The following is a 27555-nucleotide window of genomic DNA, read 5'->3' on the forward strand; positions in this document are numbered from 1 at the left end:
CGTGTAGTGAGAGAACAAGGCTTTAAACTGAGAGAGAGTAGATTTACATGAGGTGTTAAGAAAAAATCCTCCATTGAGAGGTTGGTGACACACTGGCACAAGTCACCCAGGGAAACTGTGGCAGCGTGGCCTTCAGCCCCGTTCACTACATACACCTCGGCCGACGCCGATACCGGCATCCGGCATTCTCCACCCGCCCCTTCCGCCGGCGGGTCCGCCTCCTGCTCCCGGCAGCCTGTGGCCGGCATGGCGGCCCCCAGCGCATAGGACGCACGTGTGGGTGTCGGTGTGGAGCTGCGGTGCTCGGGGCTGTCCTGTCGCTACCGCTGCCGCGATGAAGAGCAAGTCTTCAGCCCACAAGTCGGGGAACACGCACCGGGTGAGCCCCCGCCCGGTTCCGCAGGGTCCCCGCAGCTGGTGGCCGGGGGAAGGGTCTTGGGGTTTTTATCCTCGGTGGTGGTTCAGTAGTAGTGCCCGGCTCCCAGAGCGGTGCTGGGGGAGGAGGCGAGAGGGCGGGTGGTGTGGTGGAGCCGCGTTGGGTTCCTGCAGCGCTGCAGGGGGACCCTGGCCGAGACACCGTCGCCGGAGTGCGGCTTCTCCCCTGTCGCGGATCGGGGACACCAGGCACGCCACAGCCTTAACGTAGAAAATGACATGATTTAATAAAAAAGTAATATCCAGTGTGGGTACATCCTAGGCGCTGTTTCAGGAAAGACAAGAGCTGAGCAGTTTGTTCAAATTCGGTAGATTTCATAGAGTCACAGAATGGCTTGGTTTGGAAGGAACCTTAAAAATCATCGGGTACCTACCCCCTGCCGTGGGCAGGGACACCTCTCACTAGACCAGGTTGCTCCAAGGCCCGTCCAACCTGGCCTTGAATATTGCCAGAGATGGGGCAGCTGCAGGTTCTCTGGCTGAGCTGTGCCAGTGTCTCACCACCCTCACAGTAAAGAGCCTCTTCCTTATGTCTAATCCAAATATACCCTCTTTCACTTTAAAGCCATTATCCACTGTCCTATCACTACATGTCCTTGTAATTTCTTTGTGTCTTTTTCACTGTGTTCTGAAAACGTGTGGGCTGTGAGTCTTGGTTGTGCAGAGCAAGGTGGGAGAGCCTTGTTCATGGACATTTTAAGCAGATTTGGATTTTTTTTTTTTGCCTTAAAACTCGGAAATAGTAAATAAATAAACTCGTAAATCTGTAAATAGTAGGACTGTTTACAGATTGTTGGGTACTGTGTGGCACCCTGTCTTTAAAAGTGGGGGTTTCTCTTTGCAGAGTGTGCTATTAAGAGGGCTGTTCTCAGAACTGAGCAAGAAACAAGTATATCTTTTTGTTTTACAGTTTCTTACCTTTTCGGAGCGCTTAAGTAATGTTAATATTGATATTATTCATCGGATTGACAGAACAGGAAGCTACGCTGAGGTGAGAGTAATAGTCGTGTTCATTTTCTGAAATCACATCACAAGTAGCTACATTAATGAAAGATTCCCATAAGACATTTATTCAGGAGGAATTTGGAAAGAAGCTCCTGCAAGGGTTGCCTTTCCTGGAGCCTTATTTAGTGCTTTGCTCCCCTTTACTCTTCCACCTACGTAGCAGTATTGTAGTAAGGATTCTTTGGCAGCCACCATCCTGATGGCTTCCATGTGGCTGGGCCTGTGGTATTTCTGAGCATGGAAGATGCTGCTGTAGCAGTCGACAGTCCTAGGTCTGGACCTGCAAAGATTTACAGGTGTTAAGCAGTTGCAGTATTCACAACATATGTATAAAGTGTGAGCATGTGTCTTTATAGGTCGTAAAGAAGAGTCATTCACATGTGTCCTATAGATCATCATTGTCATTACAGCGTTCACTCAATAGGTGTGAAGATGGCAAAAGAAATCCCAAAGCATTTGTGCTGGCTGGGCTATGGCTCAGCATCTTATATTATCAAGGCCAGTCAAAAGAGGTCTAAAAAGCAATTACATAAGCAAGTCCTGTCACCAGGTAATATTTTCATATGTGTTTTGAACATAGAAAGCAAATTCTTATTTTCAGGGAAATTCCTTAGAACTTTATGAAATGAAGTCATCAAGATTTGTTGAAGTATTCTCAAAATGTTTAAGGCATTTGATAGTTTTCTTCATTTGAACCTCTCATCTTTGCAGGCTACGTTCATTAGGGTTGGTAGCTGTTATTTTATCTTTGTTTCGACAGGAGGTTGAAACCTACTTTTCTGAAGGACTGCGGAAATGGAGGGAACTGAACCTCACTCAGCATTTTGGTATGTCATTTTTATTCAGGTTTCCTGCTTGCCTTAAAATGTTAAAATTTAAAATACATTTCTTCTGCAACCAGAGCCCAGTGAGAGGTTTTCTATTGATTGTTTTTTAGACTGGGCACTGGACAGCTATTATTCTTGTGACATCCTACATCCAGCTGAACTCATTTTCAGGGTTTTTCTTTTGTGCTTTTAACAGTGCAATTCTACAGTGAAGTGGCCAACAAATGCCAGTCCTTCAATCAGCTGGTCTATTACCAGAGTGCCATTGTGCAAAGCTTGAAGACACATTTGCAAGTTGAAGGCAGTCTTGCTTACCAACCCCTATTAGAGTAAGTATATGGTAAACAAAATGTAGTCAGAAGTCCTGATGGTATTACAAGTAAGAATGACTCCTGTTGTGAGTGTTCTTTCTTTTTACTATACCTGAGGAAAATATAGCAGTGTTTTTGTTTGATGTTATTTATGTCTTCTTGTTTAAGCTGTTACCTGCTTGTTTTTTTTTTTTTAAATTATAGGACTTCTGCCATCCACAGCTGCCTTATGGCTTCTCCCTTAAACAAAAGTGAGAAGTAAATGTGATGCTGTCTTTCTTTCCAAAGAGACTGTGCTGGATTATGTAACATCTGACTGGTTTTTTGTTGAATTGTTTTTGCAGTGCACTAACATTTGTGTATTTTCTGAAACACAGTCTAGTGGTGCAGCTGGCTCGAGATCTTCAGGCTGATTTCTATCCTCACTTTCATGACTTTTTTCTGGCCATCACCAAGTTACTGGATACACAAGACACAGACCTGCTGGAATGGGCTTTCACCTCTCTTTCCTATCTGTACAAATACTTGTGGAGATTGATGGTGAAAGACATACACAACATATACAGGTAAAAGTTGTGTTTAATAACTGTCTTGATCAACAGTCATTAGATGCTTTAGAAATGTAAATGCTTAATGTTTAATACTTGTTAGCATGCTTTCCTGTCTTTCTGAAAGACTCTGAGCCTTTTTATCATAAACAGTTCCGTTTGAGATCCTACTGACTTTTACAGGCCACTGTACCAGAGGAGGGATGTTGGTTGGGCTGCAGATTTGGGCTTTCGATCTCCTTTCCTCCTGTGGGAATTTGAGAGGAAGCATCCAGTTTAGCTGGGTGAACAAAGCTCAGAAAGACACTGGATTGTCAGAGTCATCTTGAAAATCTGTGACCAAGTCTAAATTCAACACAGGTCCCCTAAGTATCTGTCAGGTACCTCTGTCATAGGTATATCATTTCTCTTTCCGAGTTGCAGACACCTGGGCTTATGACGTTGAATGAATTCCTCGAGTCTTTAATCATTCCTTGCCCAGTATTTTCCCCTTTATGTTTTTTCTTTCTTCCTGTCTGTTTAATGAGAGCAGATGAGATATGCAGTTTTATATGCTTTGAAACTCCTTGCCACAGGATGCTGTGGATGTGGAAGGTCACTGTAGAGAAACTGACCCATCTGGAGGGAGTTACCAGATGCATAGGAGGCACTGCTGGCTTGAGTCCCTGAGCTGTAGGTGGTTGAAGGCTGATTTACACGTGCTTCTCCTGTTTTTAAACATTTCCCAGGCATCTGCTTCTGGCTGTTTTAGACTGATTACTGGTCTGGATGGACCTGTGGGCTGACCCAGTATGACTGCTTTTTCAATCTTACATTGCTGTAGTAGAAGTGCTCTTGTTTTTTGTCAGCCATTGTGTCCATATTGCTTCCTCCCAGTTTTGATTTGGAGCAGATGGAGCAAAAGAGGGGTTACAGATTTCTTCCCCAACCCAGTGAAAGCTATCAAGCATATTGAAAAAACTTCTGCTTGGTTGTAAATTTGAGGCACCACTCGCTCTGCACTGGATGTGTGGTGAGCCACATGCAACTGTTACTGATACTTACCAGCAACATGCAAATATTTATCACCCCTGTAAATTGTGTATCTTTAGAAACTTTTAAGTGCACAGGAGAGCCCGTGGCTTATCAGATCAGTTTGGGTTTATTTTTTGCTGCTGAGTATATATATTGAAAATTTTGATGCTGCTTTTGAATCTGCGTGGATCCAGAGACTCCAGAGGTATTTCTGAATGTGGCTTAATTTGCCTGGTGTTATCATTTAACCTTCTTTGCAAAATTCTGTTCTTTATCCAGGGAAAGTGGGAAGGAACTGAGTTGAGGAAGGTATTTACCTTCTCTAGGAGTTCAGATTCTTAATGTTTGTAAAAGGTAGCAATGTAAATGGAAGAATTTTGAACTCGGTGGCAATTCTTGCATTGCCTTTAAGACAATGGATTATTTTGTGTCTTTGTAGCCTGTACAGCACCCTGCTGGCTCACCACAAGCTTCACATCAGAAACTTTGCTGCCGAAAGTTTTGTCTTTCTAATGAGAAAGGTACGTGCGGTGTTTGTACTTTGAATCTATCTCCAGTCTGTGGTTGCTCTTGGATTCAAAGTGTAATGTTGGGTTTTCACCAAAGAAGGGTTAACAAGCCTGAAGTGGCATCCAGCGTGTCATTTTTAGAGAGTATTTTACTGAGAAGGTCGTGTACGTTGTATCAGCAGTGGTAAACCAGAGGTTTTGGTGTGCTCTGTTTTAAGAGCAGTTAAACCACATAGCTGTGGTTGGTTTGTCTAAAATGACTAGGAATGGTAGGGTAATCTTAAAGAAGGAAGGCTTTATTTTGTAAGCTCGTATTTGCTCGCTGACTTTTTCGTGCATGCTCTAAGGCCTTTGTTGAAAGAAAATTCTCATGACAACCTTTTTGCACTCCTGAAAATCAAAGTATAAAATGTTCCCAAGAATATCAGTCAAGATCAGACAGCAGCTTTTCATGGAGTAAGGAATGGGAGTAGTAGTTGTTTTTATTTAGTCAAAATACACAAAAGCCAGGATTTCTGAGACTGGCTAGCAAATCTGAGTATCCTCATTTTTGTCTAAGTTGAGAGACCTTAATAAAGCAAATGTGTTTGTTTATTCTCACAAAATGCTGAACTTCAAGTTAAATCCTCAGAAATGGAGGGCTTTAAAATCTTGGGCCAGAAGTCCTTGCAGTATTTCCAACTGTAATTACAGTTTTGGATTACTTGATTATCTGATCAGCTGCTACATGTCTCTTTGCACGCCAGTGCAGCAACCTTTGTGTTTCAGTTGGGATCAGTTTAGCGGTGCATTTATGCACACGTTTAAAATCATAAGAATAATCAAACCCACATATTTCAGCTGCAGTGACCTAAGTAGACCTGTGTACATCTTTGGGCCAGAGGTGCTGTAGTAACCGAATAGCTGATAATTTTGCTGCTTTCAATTTCCTTCTGTGATTGCAGGAATAATGAGTTTGAACTGTTATGGGACGGAGGGACTCAGAGAGTAACATGGTGCTATGGAGGCAGTTAATTGCCGCTATCCATCTGGCAGCTTTGAATAGAAGATAACCGTTTTTTTTTCTCCTTATGTTTTGTAGGTGTCTGATAAAAATGCAATCTTCAATTTAATGCTCGGTGACCTGGGGGAGCATCCGGAGAAGGTAGAAGGTGTAGGACAGCTACTTTTTGAGATGTGCAAGGGTGTTCGAAACATGTTTCATTCCTGTGCAGAGGTGGTAAGGACAAGAAAAGATTGTTGGTTTAAATGTTACTGTAATGGGGCCTTAGGCAGTGCTCAGTGAAACCACTGAGTGTTGTTGTGTTCACCTCGGTGGATGCTTGATGATAAGCATGCTGTTCATTGCGTAACGGGATCTGAAAGCTGCCTTCTAAGAATATTCTTTGAGATAGAAAGGCTGTTTTTACAAATTCCTGTGCAGTGTTCTTTATATATTAAAATAGAGCTGTTTGCTGATGGTTCAGATTTTAAGTCATAACTTTTTTTTTTCCTGTAATCATTCTACAAAGAATCAAACTCAGTGGAATACTTTAGCAGTACATGCACTAATTAATTTTAGGATTGCTAGATTTATTTTCCAAGTATAAGGACATGATATGCTCGTTTCCTGTGCAGGCTATGAAGTTAATTCTGTCAAAGCTGGGGCCTATTACTGAAGAAGAAATTGAACTCCCATGGGTTACTGTAGGAGAAGCCTTTGAACAGATGATCAGATCAGCTGTAGTGCATATCCATAAGGAGCATTTTGACATTGTCTTCAAGTGTCTGGAGGTATATTGGTGGGTTGTTGGGTTGTTTTTTGGTTTTTTTTGGTTTTTTTGTTGTTGTTGTTGTTGTTGTTGTTGTTGTTTTTTTAATTCATCAGACTGAAAAAATCTTGTGCACTTATCAAGAAAAACATTCGTTCATATCCTCTGGACACGAACGGACACTAATGGGAGCGTTCCAGAGCAGTTATATTTACGTATAGTGTAGCGATATGAGTAATCTCACAGAATCCATATCAGCATAATGATGCTTAAAAAAATACTTCTGATAATTCCAGTGAAAGCTGGGTGCTTCCATACCATGGGCCAAGTACTTCTTCCTGTTTTGTATGTAATCTGTTGGCCTTTCAGGAGACCTTTGTCTAAATGAGGTATTTGTGTTTCTGTCCAAGCAATCTGGGGTGTGTGTTTTCACATAATGGGAACCACACAGTGTTTCTGCAAGGTTTAGTTTGTTGAACACGAACAAGAGTCAACAGTAGTTTGTTGGGCAGATGAGATGCTGATTCTTTAGAATCACTTTCAAGTAACAATAACTTACTTGAATAAGTTACAGGATCCAATAATTTCTCTGTAACGTTTTTGCTTTCCTTTTTCATTTAAACAGGGGTCACTCTTAGACTTGCAGAGGAGAATAACTAAGGCCAATTGCTGTATGGTTTCAGAGCAGATGCAGAGGATTCTGCAAGCTTATCTGATCCTAGTGGAACATGCAAATGGATCCAAAATCTCACTCCCTGAAGATGTCTGTCAGGTAGGTCACATTGGGTGTTGCGCTAGAGAAGCATCAGTTGGTACGAAAAGGTGTGGTCAGCTGAAGCACTTGTACACATTTCTGATGCATCATTTTGCTTAGGATTTGAGTTGAATGAACAGAGACCTTTATTCTGAGTATTGCTACCTCTCCAATCCACTGAGAATTTACCTCTGTACTATAATTCTGGTGTGGTCCTTTAAATAAGCAAGGCTGCTGCTTCTAGAGACCCATTCCTGCTTCTGTGAAGGAGACCTAGATCTCCATATCAGTGATTAGAACAGTTATAACAGATACACATATGTTTGACTTCATTAGGTTAAAGTGTAGGTTTAGTGCCTTCAAACTTCAACAGGACTATTAGGATTCATTTCTGTGAAATAGTTCTTTAGAAAACCATGTCCTCCTGCTCCAGGGACTGTGCACTTCGTTCAGACCAAACAATCACTGTCTTCATAGACAAATACCAGTTCTCTCTCTTTCATTTCAGATTTTAATAAAAATGTTACAAACGCCAGGTCTCTCATCATCTTGCTGCAAGACCCTGCTGAAGACCATTTCTTCATTCCTGCTGGCCGAGAATGTTCTCTTACCTGATTCTTTGACCAGGGAAGCTATTGAGAAGGTAACAAGGACTGCTGCTTACAGCAGAAATCCCAGAGTTTAAGTTACTTATAGCAGACTGATTTCGGGACATTCTCCTTCATGCTGGGAAATATACTGTAAGGTTCCCTTTAATGTTTTTGCACAGATAAGGGAGAAGCTGCCTAATGCCTTAGTTAATGTCTGCTGAGGTCTTGGGGACTCCTTGACAGTCTTACACAAACGCTGTCAGTGTAGTAGTGCTACTGTGGCAGACATCTTTGCAATTAAAACTAGGTTCTGATTCAGACACCTACAGCCTCTGTAGATAATGGAGGGAGAACAGAGAAGGGACATGTTCTGCCTTAGGTTATAAAGTAGGTCACTGAGTTGGACTTAGTGAAAAAGGTACGGTATTTTCACTAAGCTGCTAAGCGTTTAGTGAGCTTGGCTTAGTGTTGTGAGCAAGGTTCAGGTAAGTGGTTTGATTTCAAAAGTGCAGAGGTAGGCACATTTCTAGTACTACCATTACTCCTGAAGCATTGACAGGATTACCTGTATACATGCCTATCAAATACAGCCTTGCAAAGATTAATAGGAGATGCTACTATGGAGTCTGATTCTTCAGTTTTCTTATTACATTATAATTTTGCACCATAGTTGTGCTGTGCATGTAAACAATATTTGAAAGAAAAGATGCAATGTGATTTACAATGGGAAAACAAGGCTGTTGCAGTTGTTTAAAAAAGATCAAATTTCACCTGGTCTTCAACACATCCTTGATTGTGTTGAAGTAAGATTGGTTCTGCCTATGGCATGAGTCTAGTTTTGCTCAGGAAACATGGTCCTTCAAAAATCTGAGGGTATTTGTGTGGGCTTCTATTAAACAGGAAGCTTAAAGTTGTCCTTGGCCTCTGAAGGGTCTGGGGAAGGAATATCTGGGTGTGTATTTCTGTGTTGCACATCTTGGCGTTGAGGAGCACTGATCCTGAGTATTTCAAAGGGCTGTTCCTATCTTGGCCCCTTCAGAAGCACAGAGGTTGACTCTGACCATGAGGTAGTAAAACTTTCTGCAATCTACTGCACAGAAAAAATGCTGAATTGAAAAACCTTTTGGATCTAAACTTTTTCGTAACGGTGTGTCTTAAGTCTTAGAACTTTCAGCTTACATTTTACCCATCATACTAAAGCGGAAAGTAAGCTGACTTTGCACAGAGCCAGCTTGGGTCCAGCAGGGTTTGTTAAAAATGACTGTTCTTGTCTGTATTTGAACCATCATTGGAAATAGTACTGCTGTGTGTGCCTAAACTGACAAACCCTGCTAGCTGGGAACAGAGAGCCAGGCTGGATGGCTCACAATTCAAAGCATGGTTGATTCATAAACCAGAAAAAATGTCCCACAGGTAATGTAGAGTTTGCTATGAAATGTTTCTTGTTAATGTGTTCGTGTCAACCTTTCATTTGTATCTTGCAGGTATTTGCAAGTGGATTTGAACGGCGCTTTCTTTTGGACTTCTCTGAAGCAATGTTCACAATGGAGCAATTTGAGAGGGTACGTGGAGGCTTTTGTGCATTAGTTTATTTTTGTTGCCAAAAGGAAATCCATAGCATATTTACCTGCCTTGCAAGCTGAAGCATTTTTGTGTATTGACATGATGTTTATTTTAACTTCTGGCATAACCTGGTAAGAACGAAAGAGGTTACTTGTGCCATTGTGTTGAAGTTTAGTAATGGTGATCAGGGTTGGAAAAAGTGACAGATACCTGTACACTCACAAAGAGAAGCTAGTCGGTTGGGAATTAAAAGGGTAGCCTCGTTACGGGTAACAGGAGGAGTCCTGGAGAAACTAAGTGGAAATAAAGAATAAGGGATGTCTGTAGGTCAGGCCTGGAACTGGTGACCTAGGAGAAATCTAATTCATGAAACAGAGTGGGAGGTGAAAGTAAAGTCAGGGATTGGGAATGTCCTGATGAGGCTAGATTTCAGGCAGAGTAAGTTTTTACGTCAAATCACTGTACCTGCTGGGGTGGGAGGATGAGGATGTCTGTGTGCTGGCTGGTGTCTTGGGGCACCAGGACTGGTATGTCTGGTGCTTTGCAAGTGCTCATTTGTCGCTGTTTGGATTCCTCTGTGGCTGGTGTCATGTGATTTTGGATTTGATCATGGTTGAAGAGACCTACCAATCCTTGACTGGTTTTTTGCCTTTCTTTTTTCTTTTTTTTTTTTTTTGTGTCCCTTCAGCATTTTCTTCCATACTTTCTGGCGTATATTGAGCATTGCTTCTCTGGCACAGATGCCCTTGCAAAAGATGAGGCAATGGCAATTCTGGCTAAACTCATTCTGGTGAAAGCAGAACCTCCTACCATTGGTTCAATGCCATTTGAAAAGTATCCTCTCATTTTCACTGAATCGTCTGTCAGGTGAGACTTCTCCAGTTTACGAAACCTAGATGTGTCTGCATGGCTGCAGGCCTGAAGGCAACACATTGCTGCATAAAGGTTGTTTTAGCCAAAGTGGTGTAAATGTCAGCATTGCTGGTAGATTTGCAAACCAAATGATACAGTAGGATCCCATTCTTTTTTCTGAGATTATTAGAGAAGGGCTACTCTAAAGAGGTTATTGCTGATACAAAAGGACTAGCAAGTGTTGCAGTAGGTGTGTGATGAGGATTTGTTACACCAGCATGCATGCTGCATCGTCGGGCAGTTAATCTTTATAGTGACTGCTGCAGTCCAGGTTCTCATTAACCTGTTGGCTGTGGCCTGTCTTTCTTCCCTGTATGCATATGTTGTGTCCAGGAGCTTTCTTGGCAGTAGTAGTATAATCTTAACATAGAGCACAGCTGGGTACCAAAGGGCATGTAATTAATCCAGATATAGCATTGTGCTGGCACAGCATAACTGTTAGTTGCAAAGCTATTTTTGTTGCAATGAAGTGGTTGCTTTTCTCCTGGACCCTCTATGGAAAGAGTTAGAGTAACCATTGTCAAGCACAGAATGACCATTGCAAATCTACTGGTAACAATTGTTTTCATCATTCTAGTTCAGATAATTCAAAGTGTTTACCTGCAGAGTGGTGATTTGTATTGCCTTTTATGTAAGGTTTTATCTTTCCTGAAAGCAATAACTGGGGTTTCCTAGTTTTGTTTAATAGAATGGGATAGAAGGTTGAATCAGTATACTTACATTTGGTTTTCTTCCCTTGTTTTCTTTGTCTGTTGATCTGTCTGGATTTCCAGTGACAGGGAGTACTTAGCTGAGAGGACCTTGGTCCTACCTGGAACTTCTTTACGCTCCTGCAATGTCAGTGGCAAAAATTAGGGCTAGGAGACATCTCAAGAGTTGCATACCTCATCTGCTGCCTAGGATGGAATTAGCAAGCCCTGAACCAGTCCTGAAAGATGTCCAACCTCATTGTTAGTAAATACTCCAAATCTGGAGTTCCAAAGCTGTGCCTGGCAGCCTGTGCCAGTACTTTACTGCTTTCATGATTACACAAGTGTTTGGGGTTTTTTTACCACTCCTCAGTGTATGAACTAAACTTCCTTTACTGCAGTTTAAATTCATTGGTGTTTATCTGCTGGGAACACAAAAAGCAAAATATTTTCTCTTTGTAGGTAACTTTTACAAATACCAGGCTTTGATCATCAGGAACATCTGAAATCTTCTTTCTGTGGACCACAGTCCTAATTCCCTGAGGTTTCACTCATAGATTTTGTTTCTGAAACCTCTAATGCCTTGGTGCTCTTGATGCCATCTCCTTTTTGTTAGCTTCTGTTTTTATTGAAGGGTGGATCCTATGCAGCTTCTAACTGCAGTCTTACAAGCACAGTGGGTGGAAAGATAGCTGTCCAAGAGGTGTGAAGTACTCCTCTTCATATGTCCCAGTATGATGTTAACCCTTTCTGCCTGCAGATGGGCTTCTTGATTTGAGCTTAGCTTGTGACTCCGTTTAGGTCATCAGGTTTTTAATTCACTGGTTGTTTTCTGTCATTCATTAGTCCATTGGTTATTAACAATAATCTCAGAGATGACTCTCAGGTGCTTCCAGAGGCTGTGTGTCCTGCTTGTGACGGTATCCAACTGAGAACTACTGTCTTTCCTTCTAGAAATATTTGAACTTGAAATACAGACCTGACATTTCCTGTGGGCCATGTTTGGTGCTTCTTAACATGACTAGTTAATGTTTTGTGCTGTGGAGGACATTAGAAATAAAAAAAAATCCCTTAGGTTGTCCAAGTCCTTTTTTTGCTAGAAGTAGCAAACGTAACTTTGAATACCATGGCAGGAAGTGGTTACTAAAACGTTTGCTTTTATTTTTAGCTCTAATACAAGGCAACAAACAAGTAAAAGACAGGGAGGAAAGGCAGAAGAATTGGTGTTGGATCATGTATTGTCTTTAATCCATTTACCGGAGAAAGAAGACATCACTGACCTTTCACAGCCTTGGGTTGCCTTGGTTGTACTGCCACATATTAGGTAAGGGATATTCTAAGGTACTGTTGTTACGTATTTATGTTGAAATCAGTGTCTGTCAGAAATCATTGTACTAAGGGAAGGACAGTAATTACTAACCCTATTTGGGGAAACAGGTTAGAAGGCAAAAAAAATGCTGTGTGGAAATGCCATGAGTAAACGACAGCAGTAAAGTCAGGAATAGGATGTCCATTTCTTGGTTGCCTACTCCCTAAATTTAGTACTTTAATACATAGAAATATTAATGACATGTTTCAGTTTCCGTGTTTTAAGCACTGACTTCTAGAAGGTGCAGTGAATGCTACAAGTTAAACTGTGAATTGTAAATAGCAAAAATGTTTTGCTGCTTGTTTCAGACTTGGGGTGAGCTATCTTTAGTGTAATAAAAGACAGATGTCAAAGCTTTCCTATGCATGTAGCTGTCAGTGTCACATAGAGGTAAAGTCTTCCCATTTATTTTGGACAGAACAATGGACAAAGCAAACACTCTGCACCATGTGACAAATTTCATAGACTCTCTCTTCATAGCCATTGACAAAGGAAGCCTCTGCAAAGGTCAGTTATGGTTATTTCCTGTTTATTTGCTTTTTATTGATACATAGATATATGTAAAGCAGTTTTTCTGATGACATAAAGGATGAAAATGAATAGCAGTAGTATTATATTCAAATCTATTGACAAGCTCAAGTGAAACTCGAAAAGCAAAGCTTGGGAGGAAACACCCTCCAGCAAAGGATTCTACATTTGCTGTTGATAATAATAATAATGGAGCAGCAAATGTTCTGCAAAGTGAAAGACATAATTGGGAAGGAAAAGAAGGAAGTGAGAAAATAAAAGGATGGAGATCAATCTAAACCAGAAGCAGTCAAGTGAAGGAGAGACTGTTGACTGACAAACTCCAACTGGACTATTCCGGACTTACAGTACAAAGTTGGGGACATTACCATCTTTGACCTCAGTGACAACACCAATTCTAAAATGTTCATCTTTCCTCCAGGCATTGGTTGTCATTGATCGTCTTCCTTCTCTGGCTGGGAAAAAAAAAAAGGGTTTTAACTGTGCTTGCATTATACAGTGCAGTTGTTAATGAGGGAGATTGCAAGTATTGGAAAACCCCAGGTTCACTTAGTTTGAAAGGGATTTTCCAGAGTCTGGTCTTTTCCCTTAATAATGCCTCTGTTAACATTCCTAAACTTATCTGCCAACTGGCTCTGTTGCTTTTCCTTCTCTAGTCTTTGTCAGACATGGTCCTGCTCAATTTAGCCCTTTTTTCTGATCTGTTTGCAGGGTTTGCATGCTGTCGTGATTATTTACTGGCAATATACTTACTCTAAAAAAAGGAATACCCAAACTTTCTTTTCTTGGGTCTCATGTCAGCTCTGCAGCAGCTCTGTGTGCATGCAGGAGGCACGCTGTTGTTTCCTCCTTTGCCTATAAGAGAAAACAAATGCAACCTCAGTCCTACACTTCTGCATCCTGTTGGCCCATCTTACACTTCTTTGCTTGATTTTCCTCACCTTCCTCCCAAACTAGGGTTCCTGGACACTTTCTTCACCCTCTGGCATTCTTTCCAGCTCCGTGATCTCTGCAGTTTCTTCACATTCTACTAGGACTTCAATCTCCTCTGCCAGCCCGTGCAAGGCAGACCCCAGCCCTGTGCTCCCTATTTGACTTGCCTGGCCTCTGAGCCAAAATGCAGCCCCCAGAACTGTTTTTTTTTTCTGCTGTTGTTGTGGAGTGCAGGGAAGATGGCTTGCAAACTGGGACAGAGCAAGATAACCCTGGCAGCTGTTACGGGATAACTGCCTGTATGGAAGTGGTTACCCCTACTGATCATATAAATGTGTCTGTAATGAGGTAGGAGTTGCCATCTTTGTCCAGCATAGACTACTACCAGATGGTATGAATATTGCACTTTGGGAACCTGTGCCCCTACACTAAGTTTTATTCTGTCATTATTTGCTGTTCTCTCTTTGAGGAGCTCCATGTGGGCATTAATGGTGAGCAGGATTCAGCACCTAAAGGAGGCTGAGAGGTTTAGGAAGGAGACATGATCACCATAGCCGAGTTCAGCAAACCCTCCTTCCATGCACTAATGAATATTCAGTCTTTAAGTATCTGGAACGGCTTTGTAGATCTCATACTGTATAGTGCATTGCTGAAGTGCCAGAGTTTATGGGCATTTGTGTGGTAGCATCAGTATGTATTTTTGCCTCTCTTTTGTTGCATTCATATCAATTAGGGCAGCATTTCTTCATTTCTGAGTATCATTTATAGCATAGAGCTATTTGAGACTCCTGCAACAGTGTTTACCTCCAGATCCCTGTTCTCTGTATATGCATGTGTGATGGAAACAGATGCAAACTGGGAGCTGCTCACAGATTTCTGTGCTGGCTTTCAAAAATAAGTAGGCACTTTGATAGCCAGAGGACCATTTCCTTTACGGGTTATGATAATGGTTAGGAAATACACATGCCGTTTCTGGGATCCATATATTATCCTATTTCTGTGACTCCAGCCATTTCAGGCTGGGCAAGTACCATACAAACACAAGTCGTTGAGAGCTGGGTAAATATACAGGCTGTTCTTGTTCTCTCCCTGCTCCAGGAAGCCTGTTTGTGGCCTGCCAAGCTGTAAGTACTCTCCTTAGTTTGACAGAGTCTTCTGAAATACTCCATTTGTTACCTGTGGAGCGTGTCAAGAGCTTGGTGACGTAAGTAAACTCTGCCTGTTCTGTGATCTTTTCATGATTTCCCAAGGCACAGTGAGTTGACTTTGCCTTTATGCAGGCAAAAATGCCTCTGTGTGTGTTGCCCATTCTGTTTACACCGATGCATTGCTTCAGTATGGTGGTTATGTAAGATAGCAATGCTGTAGGCACTGTTTGTTTGAAGAACCAGGTAGATGTAGTGCCTGTTCGGTGATACTTTCTCTGCAAACTGAAGTTTTCTTAGACAGCTTCAGGGTAGTGTGCCAAATATGCTTGTTATAGTTTCACCTAGGATTGCCAAGCTTAGTGACTGTATGTTACATTATAATGATAAAAGAGACAGGAAAGTGCTTTCTGAGCTGTGTCAGTAGCCTCAACTGCTGCAGTCTGTGGTAGTGTTGGGATTCCACCCTCTCTCTACATACACATGTATGTGCCTGCTGCACAGTGGGAGGAGGTTTTGTATGCTTCATTTTATTTATTGTAACTCTGTTCTGCTTATAATTAGCACACATAACTGAGAGGCTGGAGGGATCGAGGAAGGTCAGTCTCCAGCAAATCCTGCTGAACTTGTCTCCCATTGTGCTGGAGCATCTCCAAGTCTTCAGTAGCTTGAGCTTCCAGACATCCTCTTCAGTTAGGAAATCATGGTGCCTATGTCTGACGCATGATGGAGATGAAGCAGCTTGCCCAGATCAGACAGGAAGTCTTGGCAGGGAGCTTCAGTCTAGTGTTTTTCTGACAGCTTTGGGTTTGGGGTGAAACCCGCCTAAAGCAAGGGATGAAAGTAGCAGAAGGAGGTTTCCTTGTGGGCAGGCAGGACTCCTCGTGTCTCACCTAGGCCTGGATTATTTTCTTTCAGTTGAAGTTGACCACTGACTGGGTATGTGGGGGAGGACAGGTCCAGCCTGCTATCCTGAGCTTGACAAGCCCGATTAATACAAAGGAGGAATCTCATGCCTCTTGGGCTGTCATGGGTTATTGGGCTTTGAGGCAGCAAGCCAGCATGCCGGTAAAGTCTGACTTCACTGGCCTGCTGGTGCCAGCAGAATCTGAAGTCATGTGGAATTTTCCCTTAATACTTTTACCATCACTACTGCCTTATTTTCAAATATTTATATTGTTGCAGTGCTCTCTGTATGCTAATAGAACACTGTTGTTCTAGCACTTTCCCTTCAGACCCCTCTGCACTGCTGTTGGCTGATCTTTATTACACAAGGTTGGCATTCTGTGGGTGCCAGGAGCCCCTTTCCCAAGGGAACCTAATGGACTTGTTTGAGAAGTTGCATCCTAATATTTCCACTGGTGTTTCTAAGGTAATCTGCTTTTTTGTGCACATGTATTATAACAATATATCTTAAGTAAACTGAGTTAAGTGCCAAAGACTGAAAGGCACAACTTGAGATTGTGTAAAATTTTACTTCTGTGGTATCTGTTTAGGACTGTGTCCATTTCTAAGAGGTTACTGTGGGGCATGGGTTAACAGAGGTTAACTTTTAGACCTGCAATGCTTTCCCCTTCCCTTAGGGTGAAGCAGAGCAGCAGCCTAATGTATTCATTTTGAATTGCCTGCTGCACTACTCATCCATTTCTCAGCTCTGGGAGGAACCTAGTGAAATCAGCCTTCTGTGCAAAACATTAACCTCTGTGTAGATGTGTATGTATCTGCATATGTAGCCTGCATTCTCCTGCATGCTTCTGACATATGTTTCCACTTTGGATAGGTCCGGCTATTGACTGTTCGAATTCTAAACCATTTTGAGAATCCACCTTCTGCACAGACTGAGGTAGGGCTAAAACTTTTCATGCAGCATTTCGAAGCCATCTCTCTTTGATGTGTGTTGTTTTCCACTTTGCAGAAATAAAAAATGCGTTTGGTAGAGGTCGTCCTCTGCTTTTGTGCTTTCACATTCCAGTTTTATTGTTTGTCTCCTTGCCTCCTGATATTTTCTGATGTGTGAGTTTTGATGCCTAAGTGGTGGAACCAGAGCAAGTCTCTAAACTTTATTCTTTGGTCCAAAAATGGCTGGGACTCTGTACAATTCTGTTGAAATACCTTTCAATGAGAAAAGGATACTCTTAATAAAATGCATGTCACTTGTTTGTTCAGGGTGACAGCACAGGCAAACTCCAGACAGTATTTGCCATATTACTTCAAGCAGAACTTGTGCCAGCAACAGTGAACGATTACAGAGAGAAGCTTCTCTATTTGAGGAAACTAAGATGTGATATAGTGCAGCCTGCAATACCAAGTGGATCTTTGCAGGAGGTAAGTAGTTAAAGTCAAAAAGCAGTTGTCTCGTTCCTTTATTCCAAGAGAGCATTCTCTGCTCCATCACATGGATTGCAGAGCTTTTAATGAGCATTCATTAAAAAATCAATGACCTCTCAGATTATGTTTTAGAATACTTAGTAGAGATCACAGCTGCCATTGTGTTTAGGACTGTTGTTTTCTTGGATATTTAGTAGAACAACAGTAGCATCTTGATAAATGGCTCACAACCAGATTAATCAGGTTTTGCTATGAGCTCACATACGGGAACTCCCATCTGCCATTGCAGAGCTTAGCTTCTGGATCTTGCTGCAGAATGAAGATCTTGTGCACCTGTGACTGTTGAATCTCCTGCTGAGCTAAAGGGGACTTCACTTTCTGGATGTTGGAAGGGTCACAGTTTTACTAGTTAAAAGATTGTGGATTTAGTGGGAGGGTTTTTTTTTATTGCTGTTATTTTTCTGGCTGTTGCTGTACCTGTATAATTTTTTTACATTGACTTGTAAGTTCCTGTGAACAAGGGCTGTAAATCAGTCCTACTGCATGTAGGTGAGCAAGGAGCCTGTCTGGAGGCCATGCTTCTAGCCCTAGTTCAATGAAGACTCCTCAGGGCAAACTTTCCTCTTTCTGAGGTCCCTAATGCTGCTATGGCAGCCCTGAAGTTTGAGAGGGAGGCAGGCAAGCCATATTGTCTGCTGGGATGAACTGGTTTTTGCACATTCACAATGTGTAGGTATGGTGACAGGATCTCAGTGCAGCTTATAGTAAAAGCTCTACATTTCCTTATGCAGCTATGAGACAATGAGTGATGCAGTGTGTTATGTGCTTCATAACTTGTTGCACTTCTGAGAACTTCTTTGATCAGCCTTTCCTCTTTGAGACGAAAAAAGGAGAAGGCTGATTGGTCTTCAAGATAGGGTTTTTTACATCTCAACGAGATGGTATTGTGTGTCATTCTAGGTGCCTCTTCGATATTTACTAGGAATGCTTTATATTAACTTCAGCCCTCTGTGGGATCCTGTAATTGAACTCATAACGTGAGTATATGCAGTTGGGTGCTGCAATCTGTGGTTGTCTTACAGAACATTCTTTCCATTGTTTTGTGAACAAAAGCTTAGCTAAAAATGTCCACTTTGAATATTTTTGCAGGATAACCTTCATGTGAAATGTTCTGGAACAAATGTGATCTCAAATCACAATCTGTGTATACTGATACTTAGTTCTGATTTTTCTTACTATTAAAGGGAATTCACAATGAGTATAGTCAAATAGCATCAGAGTTTTCAAAGGTAGCAGGATTTGATTAGTGTTTCACAAATGCTTAAAGGAGCAAGAAGTTCCTCTCAGTTAATTCTCTCTGACTTTTCTGCCCTTGCTGGAAAACCTCTAAATCCTGCTAACAAGGAGAGAAGACTTACCATGGTGACAGCTGAGCTAAATGTCAACATCAGTGTCTGCTTTCAGCATGACTTTATCTTCTTTTTTTTTTCCCTCTGTTGTATGATTAACGAGGATGGGATTTTCTTCTTCAAACTAGAAAATTAATTAAAAAATATTGAACTAGCTCTTTGAAAGATACGCCCGTACTAATTCTTCCTTTAGTTCTAAATGATGTTACTTTACAGAAGTCAGTAGAAATCTTGAGAACATTTTTACTCAATTTAAGCTCGTTTGAAGTCATGAGATACAACCAGATTATTTTAATAACAGTTGACATATGGGATACATGAGTAAAGGCAAGGAAGTGCTACATCTGTATTGTGCAGATGTCCTCTCTTCGAGCATCCACATTAAAGCAGTGATCAATGCATACTTGTACTGGTGTACTAGATTGTACTAGTGATGCATGGCTTTTTTTATTTTCCTTTTAATTTCATGCTGTTTTACACTTCGTTAGTTCTCATGCAAAGGAAATGGAGAATAAACAATTCTGGAAGGTTTTCTATGAACATTTGGAGAGAGCTGCTACCTATGCTGGTAAGTCAAAGCTCCTAATCATTATTCTAACAGTAACACAGCTAACTGTGAGTGACATGACTGTTTTTATGTGCCCCAAATTTATGTGTGATGGGGGAATTCAGGTTCTTGACTACCACCATTATGTCTAGGGCAGGAATAGAGAGATATGGGAGAAAACTCCATCTCCTTCTGTCCTAAACACCAAGAAGGAGACAAAAAAGGTGCCTGCATTTCAGGAGGGAGTTGCAGGTTGTGGGAAGCCATGCAGCAGTTTTGTCCCTGCGTAAGGTGACTGCCGAGACTGATCAGAAGCAATGACAAAACCTGTATAATCGGGCTGACCATCTTTCTGCTCCATAGATTGTGTGGAAGTCCTGCAAACAGTGTCTTTCTTGGGTGTACTCTTGAGGTTTACCTATGGGTGCATGGCATCTGTGATTTCATGATAGAGCCATGAGCACACAGCCATTTGTGGATTTCTCTGTTACTCAAGAAAACTGAGGTTAACTGAGGCTGTAAGAGACCCTAGAGTACTTTCTAAGCAGTGGAGATCTTTTGGGTCAGTGTTAAATACAGGTGTCTAAACATTTACATGTCACCAAAAGTATTACTTTTGTAATGGGGGGGCTGATCCCTTGCTACTGGCAATTATGAAGTAACCTGAAGAGCTTTTCTTCGTCTGTTTTGTAGAAATGGAGCTGCAGAATGAACTAGATGAACAGGAGGAAAGCATTGCTGAAACAGAAAGTGAGAAGATGCCGGAAGGAGGGGTGGGGGCTGTCTTCGTGGAGCAGCTGAGGACTAGAACAGATTGCAGTGAGCGGCTGGACCACACAAACTTCCGTTTTCTATTGTGGAAAGCACTGGATAAGTTTCCAGACAGAGTGGAGCCTAGGTCGAGGGAACTTTCTCCTCTTCTTTTGAGATTCGTTAGGTAGGTAAGATTTATTTTTCAGTTGAGAGGACATTGCTTTCATTTGTTGCTGAGCTTTAAAACTATGGCTATCCCATTATAGACTTTTATTTCCTGAGTGTATGGCTGGTGAGATGTCTGTTTCCAGTTAAGGTAACCTTTTGATTGGAATGTAGATTCTATTAGAAACATCGCAGAAGAAGCAGGCTGAAATGAAATGGCAGTTTCTGCTGCTCAGTCTCTTATTTATTGACTTCCCTGTGTCACAGCCTCTTTACTCCATTAGGAAGTGATTTCAGTGGAAATAAAGATCCTTTTTTTTAAAAAAAAAAAGCATTTTAATTTGGAATCACAGAAGAGCAAAGTATTTTTCCCAAGATGAGGAAAATACTGGGTTTGTTAGAGGCTAATTCAGTTTCATGCCTCGGGAGGGAGAGCTTGCATATGTGCATATATCAGATAATACAGATAGTATGATGCACATGGAGTAGGTGTGATCTCATGGCAAGGGAAGGTTTCTGATATTCATTTCCTGTAATTAGGAAATCTATGTTTTGCTTCCCTTCCTGGAAAAATTGAACCATGCTGTAGTAAGTTAGTTTCCTCACGTAGTATCACGTTGCCATAATCGTTGGTCATTTGCCCACCTGAGCAAACGCAACCCCCATGCCCTCCACATAACTTTACAAACCTCTAGTATTTCAGTGATTCATGTCTCTCTTCTCTCCACCAAGTACCTCCAGTCTCCTTTAGGGTATTTGGCCCACTGCCTTATATCCTGCAACTTCTAGACATAAAAGCATACACTTGCTGAAATATACTTTGGGAATTTTTAGCCATATAGTATCCCAAGACACAGTGCCATTAATAATGAGAATGGGGGCCTGGGGGGGGAGGGGGATTGGTTGTTCTTGTCCTGAAACCCTGAAAAATGCTGTGCTTTGTAATCCCTTCCTTTTTTTTTTTAAACACAGAAATGAGTACTACCCAGCAGATTCATTGGTGGCTCCATCTCAGGATCTCAGAAAGAGAACTAGTGACCCAGCAGCAGCAAAAGAAATACCTGGTGAAGAGGTGAATGATGTTGCTATGGAGGAGGAGGAGGAAGAAGAAAAGGAAGAAGGGGAACCAGTTACTGTGGGACTAACAAAAAGGAAAACAAGAAGAGCTGCTGCTAAGTAAGCAATTGTAGTTTTCTCTTGCTAGCCTTTTCACGGAAAGGCAGATTCAGCAACTCGTATTGAGATAAAAGCTATGGTTTTATATATTCCTTTTTCTTCTTTTGCTTGCACTTCATTATTTTTCAGTAGACTATAAGCACCTTAGAGTCAGAAACCCTGCCTGCACAGTATTAGATATCCAAAGACCCTGCCTAGGCTTTATCATTATCTCATTACCTGCTGACAGTCTGTGGTTTATGTTACTTTAAGCTGAAATTACATGGTATTTTGAAGTTTTTGGAGGCTATTGTATCTGCATTCCCCTGACTTCTCTGTGTGTATCTGTTTGTCTTTTAAAACCGTAGGTATTGCCAAACACTTTGAAAAATGAAACTTCATGCTGGGATTCTGCCATTGCCTACCTGTTATCAGTCTTGGTCCTGGTTAGGATTTTTTGTCCTTAGGGACAAAGAGTTTTTTTAGGTGGTGTTTTAGACTGAAGCTACATGCTGTTGTAATGTCATTGCAGTGCTGAATACATGGAGAAAATGACTCTTTGTATGAAGTCTCCACAATTTGTCTAATCTGAGTCCTTTTACCCCAGTGACCTCTGTCAAATGTCCATTAGAAATGCACCACAAGGGTTTGTATTTTGCCACTTTTTCTGGAAAGGATGGGCCATGTAATGACAGAGAACTTTAAAATGTCACCTTACATGTTGGAACATGTTTGATATATAATCTGAATTGCCATTTAATCCCAGGTATTTTATAGATGTTTCAGGTTATTCCCAGATTCTGGCTTGTAAATGAGCAAATGAACAGCAATTCAAACACAGTGACAGTCCAAGATCTGTGATTTGGTTTCTTTTTTCAGCCTTCATCTCAAAATGTCCGTGTACTTCAGTGGAAACATTAGTGCTAGTAGCAGTAACAAAGGCATGAAAGATTTACTGGAGGTGTATTACTGAGTTCTGGAGTGACCTCCCTTCATCTTTCCCCTGCGTGGTTCATACAGTCAGGCTTGTGCCACAGTAGGAGAGCCCTCGGCCCACAAGGGCTGGCTGAGGCAGCAGAAGGACCCACGCCTGCCCCAGGCTCAGGGGGGATTTTTTGGAAGGTGTCCTACTTGTCCTTTGGCTGAGCCCAGCCATGGGGGAGAGTGGCCCAGCCAAAGTGTCAGGAGAGTTCAGTGTAAACTGCCAGAGGCTGCAACTGGATTCAGAAAGTCTCTACGAGCCCCACAGTGCATCTGGTAGAGATCTCACACCTTCCTTATCTAGGTCATCTCTCTCTGCTCTCACATAGTGGAGGTGGAGCAGATGTGGGATGACACAGCCACTTCTAGAAGAACTGACTCCCGTCTGTGCTTGCCTGGTGTAAATCCAGCACAGTCTGTTGCTAACTGCAGCCTTTCACATTGATGGGAGCAAAATGACCACTAGTTAAGGACAAGTGAATAGATAGAGGTAAATTCATCTGTTGGTGTTCCAGGCTGGTCTTGAAGAGAGAAGCAAGCTGTCTTCTGATTGATTCTGTTCCTTTGACATCAGAAGCTAAGCCCATCTAGTGCTGCTGAGGAAATGGCCCTCTCTATGCCATTGAATTATGTCTGGAAGGAGGTGCTTAGGAGAGGGAAGAGGATACCTCTTGCTGTGTCTCTGAAATGGAGGCATGTAGACTAAGGATCCTCTTGTGTTGTGCTGGCTTTGGGTTGTTGGGGTTTTTTTCTTTCTTGTTAATTTTAATGAAACTTCCCAAATTGCTTATAATAATGCAGGATTATGTCTTCTGGTCATTTTAAACAAAATGCTTTCTTTTACAGGCAACTAATAGCCCACTTACAAGTTTTCTCTAAATTCTCAAATCCTCGTGCATTGTATCTGGAACAGAAGTTGAATGCATTATATATCCAGGTGATGCTTGCCTATCTTCTTAGTAAAATACTGAACAGATGTGTACAAAATAGTGCATGAAGAACAGCCTGAGATTACTTCATCATTTACCGTTTGCCATTTGTGTCTTAACATATGTTTTTTCATGTCTGGTGTGTCCATCTGGCATAGGGTCATCATGGTGAAGTGACCTTTAATTTTGACCTGTGCTGTTTGGTGGCAGATTTAAGAACTGATAGGGATGCTATTTGGGGAGATGACTTGCATGTCTTAGGGTCTAGGTTATGAGGAGTAATCTTTAAGCGGGCAAATCTCAGTGAGACTTTCCATATCAATTTCTAAGAGTATTTTGTTTTTCACCGGAATGAAATATGGATGTCTTTGGATGGTTTGAGTAGTCTGGTTTTTAATCCAGTCTTCCCAGATACACAACTGGTAACTAGTTTGTAAGTTGAAAATGCAGGCTGACAGTCCAAAAAACAATTCATAGAATCATAGAATAGTTAAGGTTGGAAAGTACCTTAAGATCATCAAGTTCCAACCCCCCTGCCATGGGCAGGGACACCTCCCACTAAATGATGTCACCCAAGGCTCTGTCCAGCCTTGCCTTGAACTCCACCAGGGATGGAGCATTCACAACTTCCCTGGGCAACCTATTCCAGTGCCTCACCACCCTCACAGTAAAGAACTTCTTTCTTATATCCAATCTAAACTTCCCCTGTTTAAGTTTCAACCCGTTACCCCTTGTCCTATCACTACAGTCCCAAATGAAGAGTCCTCAGCATCCATGTAGGCCCCCTTCAGATACTGGAAGGCTACTGCGAGGTCTCCAGGCAGCCTTCGCTCCTCCAGGCTGAGCAGCCCCAACTTTCTCAGCCTGTCTTCATATGGGAGGTGCTCCAGCCCCCTGATCATCCTTGTGGTCCTCCTCTGGACTTGTTCCAACAGTTCCATGTCCTTTCTATGTTGAGGACACCAGAACTGCACACAATACTCCAGGTGAGGTCTCACAAGACCAGAATAAGGGGCAGGATCACCTCCTTCAACCTTATTATAAAAAAACAAATGTTACAACTATCCTATGTACATGGTGCGTGTGTATGTATGAACTACCAGCAACCATGTGCACTTTTTTTGAGTGACAGTTGTGTATTTGCTTCTTGGCTTTATACTGGCAACACACATACTTAGTTTCCATTTTAAGTTAGTCCAAAACCTGCTTGAGCTCTGGGTTGTTTCAGTATTTTCAGTAAGCACTTCTCTCTTCTAGACAGGGACTTATTTTCTTTCTTTTGTCATTTGCAGTTACTGTCCCATCAAGACCAGAATGTACAGAGAATAGCTCTTGATTGTATAATGACATACAAGCATGCTCATCTACTGCCGTACAGGTAAAAGCTTTATATTATTTTAGCATCGATGAATAAGCTTCCTGTCATACCAGAATCCTGCTTGGGGTCAGTCCCTCAAAGAGAGAATTGTATTTGTTGAAGATAAACAAATAAATTTTAATTTTAGCCAGCTGTATATTTGCTATCTGTAACAGGAAATAAGGGCTTGAGGTTGGTCAGTGTCTCTCTTTTGTTTACAGGAAAATGGCAACACTTTCATTCTGTCCCAGAATAGTGTGTGCTTAGTAGTTGCATCATTTTCAAAGACATCTTTGTACTAGTGATACATAACCATGCAAAGAAAGTGACAGCATAAAACTGTAGTTTGTGGTTGAATAATCTCTTCAGAACGTGTCCAGGAGGTAAATTCCTAAATAAGTGGTTTGAACTTGCTGCCTTTTAAATACCCTTTTTTATTAAAGGGTGGCCACATAGTCCTTTAGTATTTTATGTACAGCATAGATTAGATAAGTAGGCAATTAGATATAGAGGTGTGTGTATTTCTGTTTATTTTTATAACCCTACCTGCCTTCAAATAATGTTTTCTACTTTCAGAGAGAATTTGCAAAGGCTACTGGAGGACAGGAGTTTTAAGGAAGAAATAGTTCATTTCAATATTTCTGAGGACACTGCTGTTGTAAAAATGGAGCATCGACCAGATCTCATCCCTGTTCTTATGAGGTGTGTCATGGAGTGAAGTTTCATGTCAAAGTACCATAAGCAGAGATGTAATGCTACTGCTTCTCATTTTAAACAGTTGAGATAAACCTATGGTTAGTGGTATACTTTGACAACTTAGTTTGTGATGTTCAGTAGGGCTTCCTTATTAACACATTTATGTAGTGCATTACGCAGATGGTGTTTTCCTTAAAACCAGCTTTTTGGTAAATACTGTTTCTGTTAAGGCTTACAGAGAACTGTGAGAATATTTCAGGTTACTGAGTATTGCCACTTATTTTTAAAGATAAGTGATGCAAGTTGTTGTGCAGATAACTCATTTTGTAGCCAAAGTCTCCATCAAAGCTTCCACTGCAGTAGTAGAAGCAGAGCTTTCGCTGGGATGTTTTCTGGGCAATGTGTGTTAATTCAGTGGAGACCCTGAAGGGGGGACCTCCACTCAGCTTGTGCTCACTAAAGAATATTTTTAAATAGAGTTTCTCCTGCAGAAGAAGAGGCTAGGAAACAGATGGCTTGCTGAAAGCTAATGCAACCTCTTTTTGGCTCTTGAAGGATTCTCTATGGCAGAATGAGAAACAAAACAGGGAGCAAGACACAGGGCAAGTCTTCGGCGGGCACTCGCATGTCAATCGTTCTGCGATTTCTTGCCGGCTCACTGCCAGAAGAGATACGGATGTTCTTGGATCTACTCTTTGAAGCGGTGAAGCAATTCAGTGATGGTAGGTCTGGGCAGTAGAACCTGGGATACGGTGCTTTCTGGCCTGTAGGGATGTAGGAGGATAAATGTTGTTATGTGCTTCAGTTTGTCTCTAACAGTGCCTTGAAAGGACGAAAGGATGAAAGTAAACTTTTAATATGGGTGGGGATTCCCCTGAGTTTTTCCTTACAAAACAGGATTGCTCTGTTCTACAGGTCCAAGGTCAGAAAACTTAATGACTTGCTACAGCTGTGCAAGTAAGTTGTAGCAGGCCAGGAATGAGCAGTCACTGGCATCATAGGTTAGCCTGCATATGATGGCTATAAACAGAGGTTGTAAAGTGTTCTCTTACTGTAGCACGGTGAGTCTGAGTGTCACAGAGAGATGGAGACCCAAAGTTGTGCTTATTTAAAAAGCAGAATGTGAGGATCTGTCATTTAGGGCTGGATTATGCTATTTTTCATTGAAAATTATTTTCGGTAGTAGGTATCTTCATGGTACTTCTCTAGGTAAGTTGCTGTCCCTTTGCTTATCACAGGGCCTTGCCAGACTGCAGTGCTTCGAAGTATGTCAGAGCTGGATTTAGCTAAAGTCCTGCCTCTTGGGCGTCAGCATAGTCTCTTCAATGGTCTCGAAGTTGTGTTGAAAAACATGGGACATTTGATCCATCAGTGCCTGCCTGAAATTCTACAGATTCTGCTGTGCATGACAGCTGTGGTATCCTGCATCCTCCAGCAAAGAGAAAAGGTACAAAATATGCAAACAATTAAAAAAAAACCATATAAATTAAATTATTTTCTCTCCTCCTCTGCTTAGGTTGCACGTGTACACACACCTTCATTGGCTCAGGTAAAGATAAGTTTAATGCCAGCATGGAGTGAAGCTTTGCCAGTTAGATGTCTGTCAAAAGAGGGGCCACTGATATTTATCGGAAAGTGCAACAGGGCTTAGGCAGTGCAGGTGGAGTTAATGTGTTTAGAAAGCTGCTTTGGACTGCATTTTTGAGTTATTGAAGAGAGAGTTGGAGGTGATCTCTGTGCATTGCTACCTGCCTGCTCTGTGGAGAGATGGGCATGAGGGACAGCTATATGATTTGTTGTAAAGGATGTGACACAAGATCTTATGGCAGGAAGTTGAAAGGTGTTTCTTGGCTGCAAGGATAAAACTTTTAAACAGGGGAAGGAGAGGATTTAAAGTTCCTTACCTGGGGACTTTGGATCAAAACTTGGTTTTGAGATGTTTTGTGGCAGTTCTAGATCCGAGGATGATCCCAGGGATTATCTGCAGTGGTTGTCTCTTGTGGTACGCAGGGAGAACATGGCTACCAGTCATGCTTTCAGCACTCTAGAAGTGTGTTCAGCTGTGTATCAGGAGTAGTCATGCTGATCGAGTGTCACAGTCTGGGTCTCAGCCAGGTATCTGTAGAGCACTGTGAATGTTTTTTTCCCTTGCTGTCCAATGGCTGTACATGCAGAGAGGGTCAGGTGAGAAAAACATTCTGTTAAAGATTGTCTGCACCTAAAGATGGGCCATGTGGGCTTCTGCTGCACAGGAGAGCAGTGCAGAGGTCCCTTGGCTCTAGCCCATATAGCTCAGGGGGCCTGTTGCCAGTTGTTGGGAAACTATGACATTGAGCCAGGCTTTTCTGTCTT

General features: G+C 41.8%; 1 protein-coding gene across 1 annotated transcript in view; it reads left to right on the forward strand.

The window, feature by feature from the left end:
• Positions 1-275: 275 nt before the first annotated feature.
• The window catches only part of UTP20 (UTP20 small subunit processome component), a 62425-nt gene continuing 35145 nt past the window's right edge, over positions 276-27555 (forward strand). Inside the window, exons 1-27 of the mRNA XM_061357396.1 lie at positions 276-379; positions 1346-1426; positions 2201-2267; positions 2464-2596; positions 2956-3144; positions 4580-4661; positions 5731-5868; positions 6267-6422; positions 7026-7172; positions 7663-7797; positions 9229-9306; positions 9996-10174; positions 12077-12232; positions 12696-12784; positions 14837-14942; positions 16105-16255; positions 16664-16726; positions 17050-17208; positions 18172-18248; positions 19109-19188; positions 19861-20104; positions 21058-21261; positions 23068-23158; positions 24443-24528; positions 25084-25209; positions 25759-25925; positions 26442-26650. Coding sequence (XP_061213380.1) covers positions 335-379; positions 1346-1426; positions 2201-2267; positions 2464-2596; positions 2956-3144; positions 4580-4661; positions 5731-5868; positions 6267-6422; positions 7026-7172; positions 7663-7797; positions 9229-9306; positions 9996-10174; positions 12077-12232; positions 12696-12784; positions 14837-14942; positions 16105-16255; positions 16664-16726; positions 17050-17208; positions 18172-18248; positions 19109-19188; positions 19861-20104; positions 21058-21261; positions 23068-23158; positions 24443-24528; positions 25084-25209; positions 25759-25925; positions 26442-26650 — 3438 coding nt within the window. The 5' untranslated portion in view covers positions 276-334. The remainder of the gene's footprint in view (positions 380-1345; positions 1427-2200; positions 2268-2463; positions 2597-2955; positions 3145-4579; positions 4662-5730; positions 5869-6266; positions 6423-7025; positions 7173-7662; positions 7798-9228; positions 9307-9995; positions 10175-12076; positions 12233-12695; positions 12785-14836; positions 14943-16104; positions 16256-16663; positions 16727-17049; positions 17209-18171; positions 18249-19108; positions 19189-19860; positions 20105-21057; positions 21262-23067; positions 23159-24442; positions 24529-25083; positions 25210-25758; positions 25926-26441; positions 26651-27555) is intronic.

The sequence above is a fragment of the Neopsephotus bourkii genome, unplaced genomic scaffold (genome assembly GCF_033783945.1).
Source record: "Neopsephotus bourkii isolate Nb327-2 ecotype Australia unplaced genomic scaffold, CSIRO-AGI_Nbou_v1 NB_107, whole genome shotgun sequence".
Taxonomy (NCBI): Eukaryota; Metazoa; Chordata; class Aves; order Psittaciformes; family Psittacidae; genus Neopsephotus; species Neopsephotus bourkii.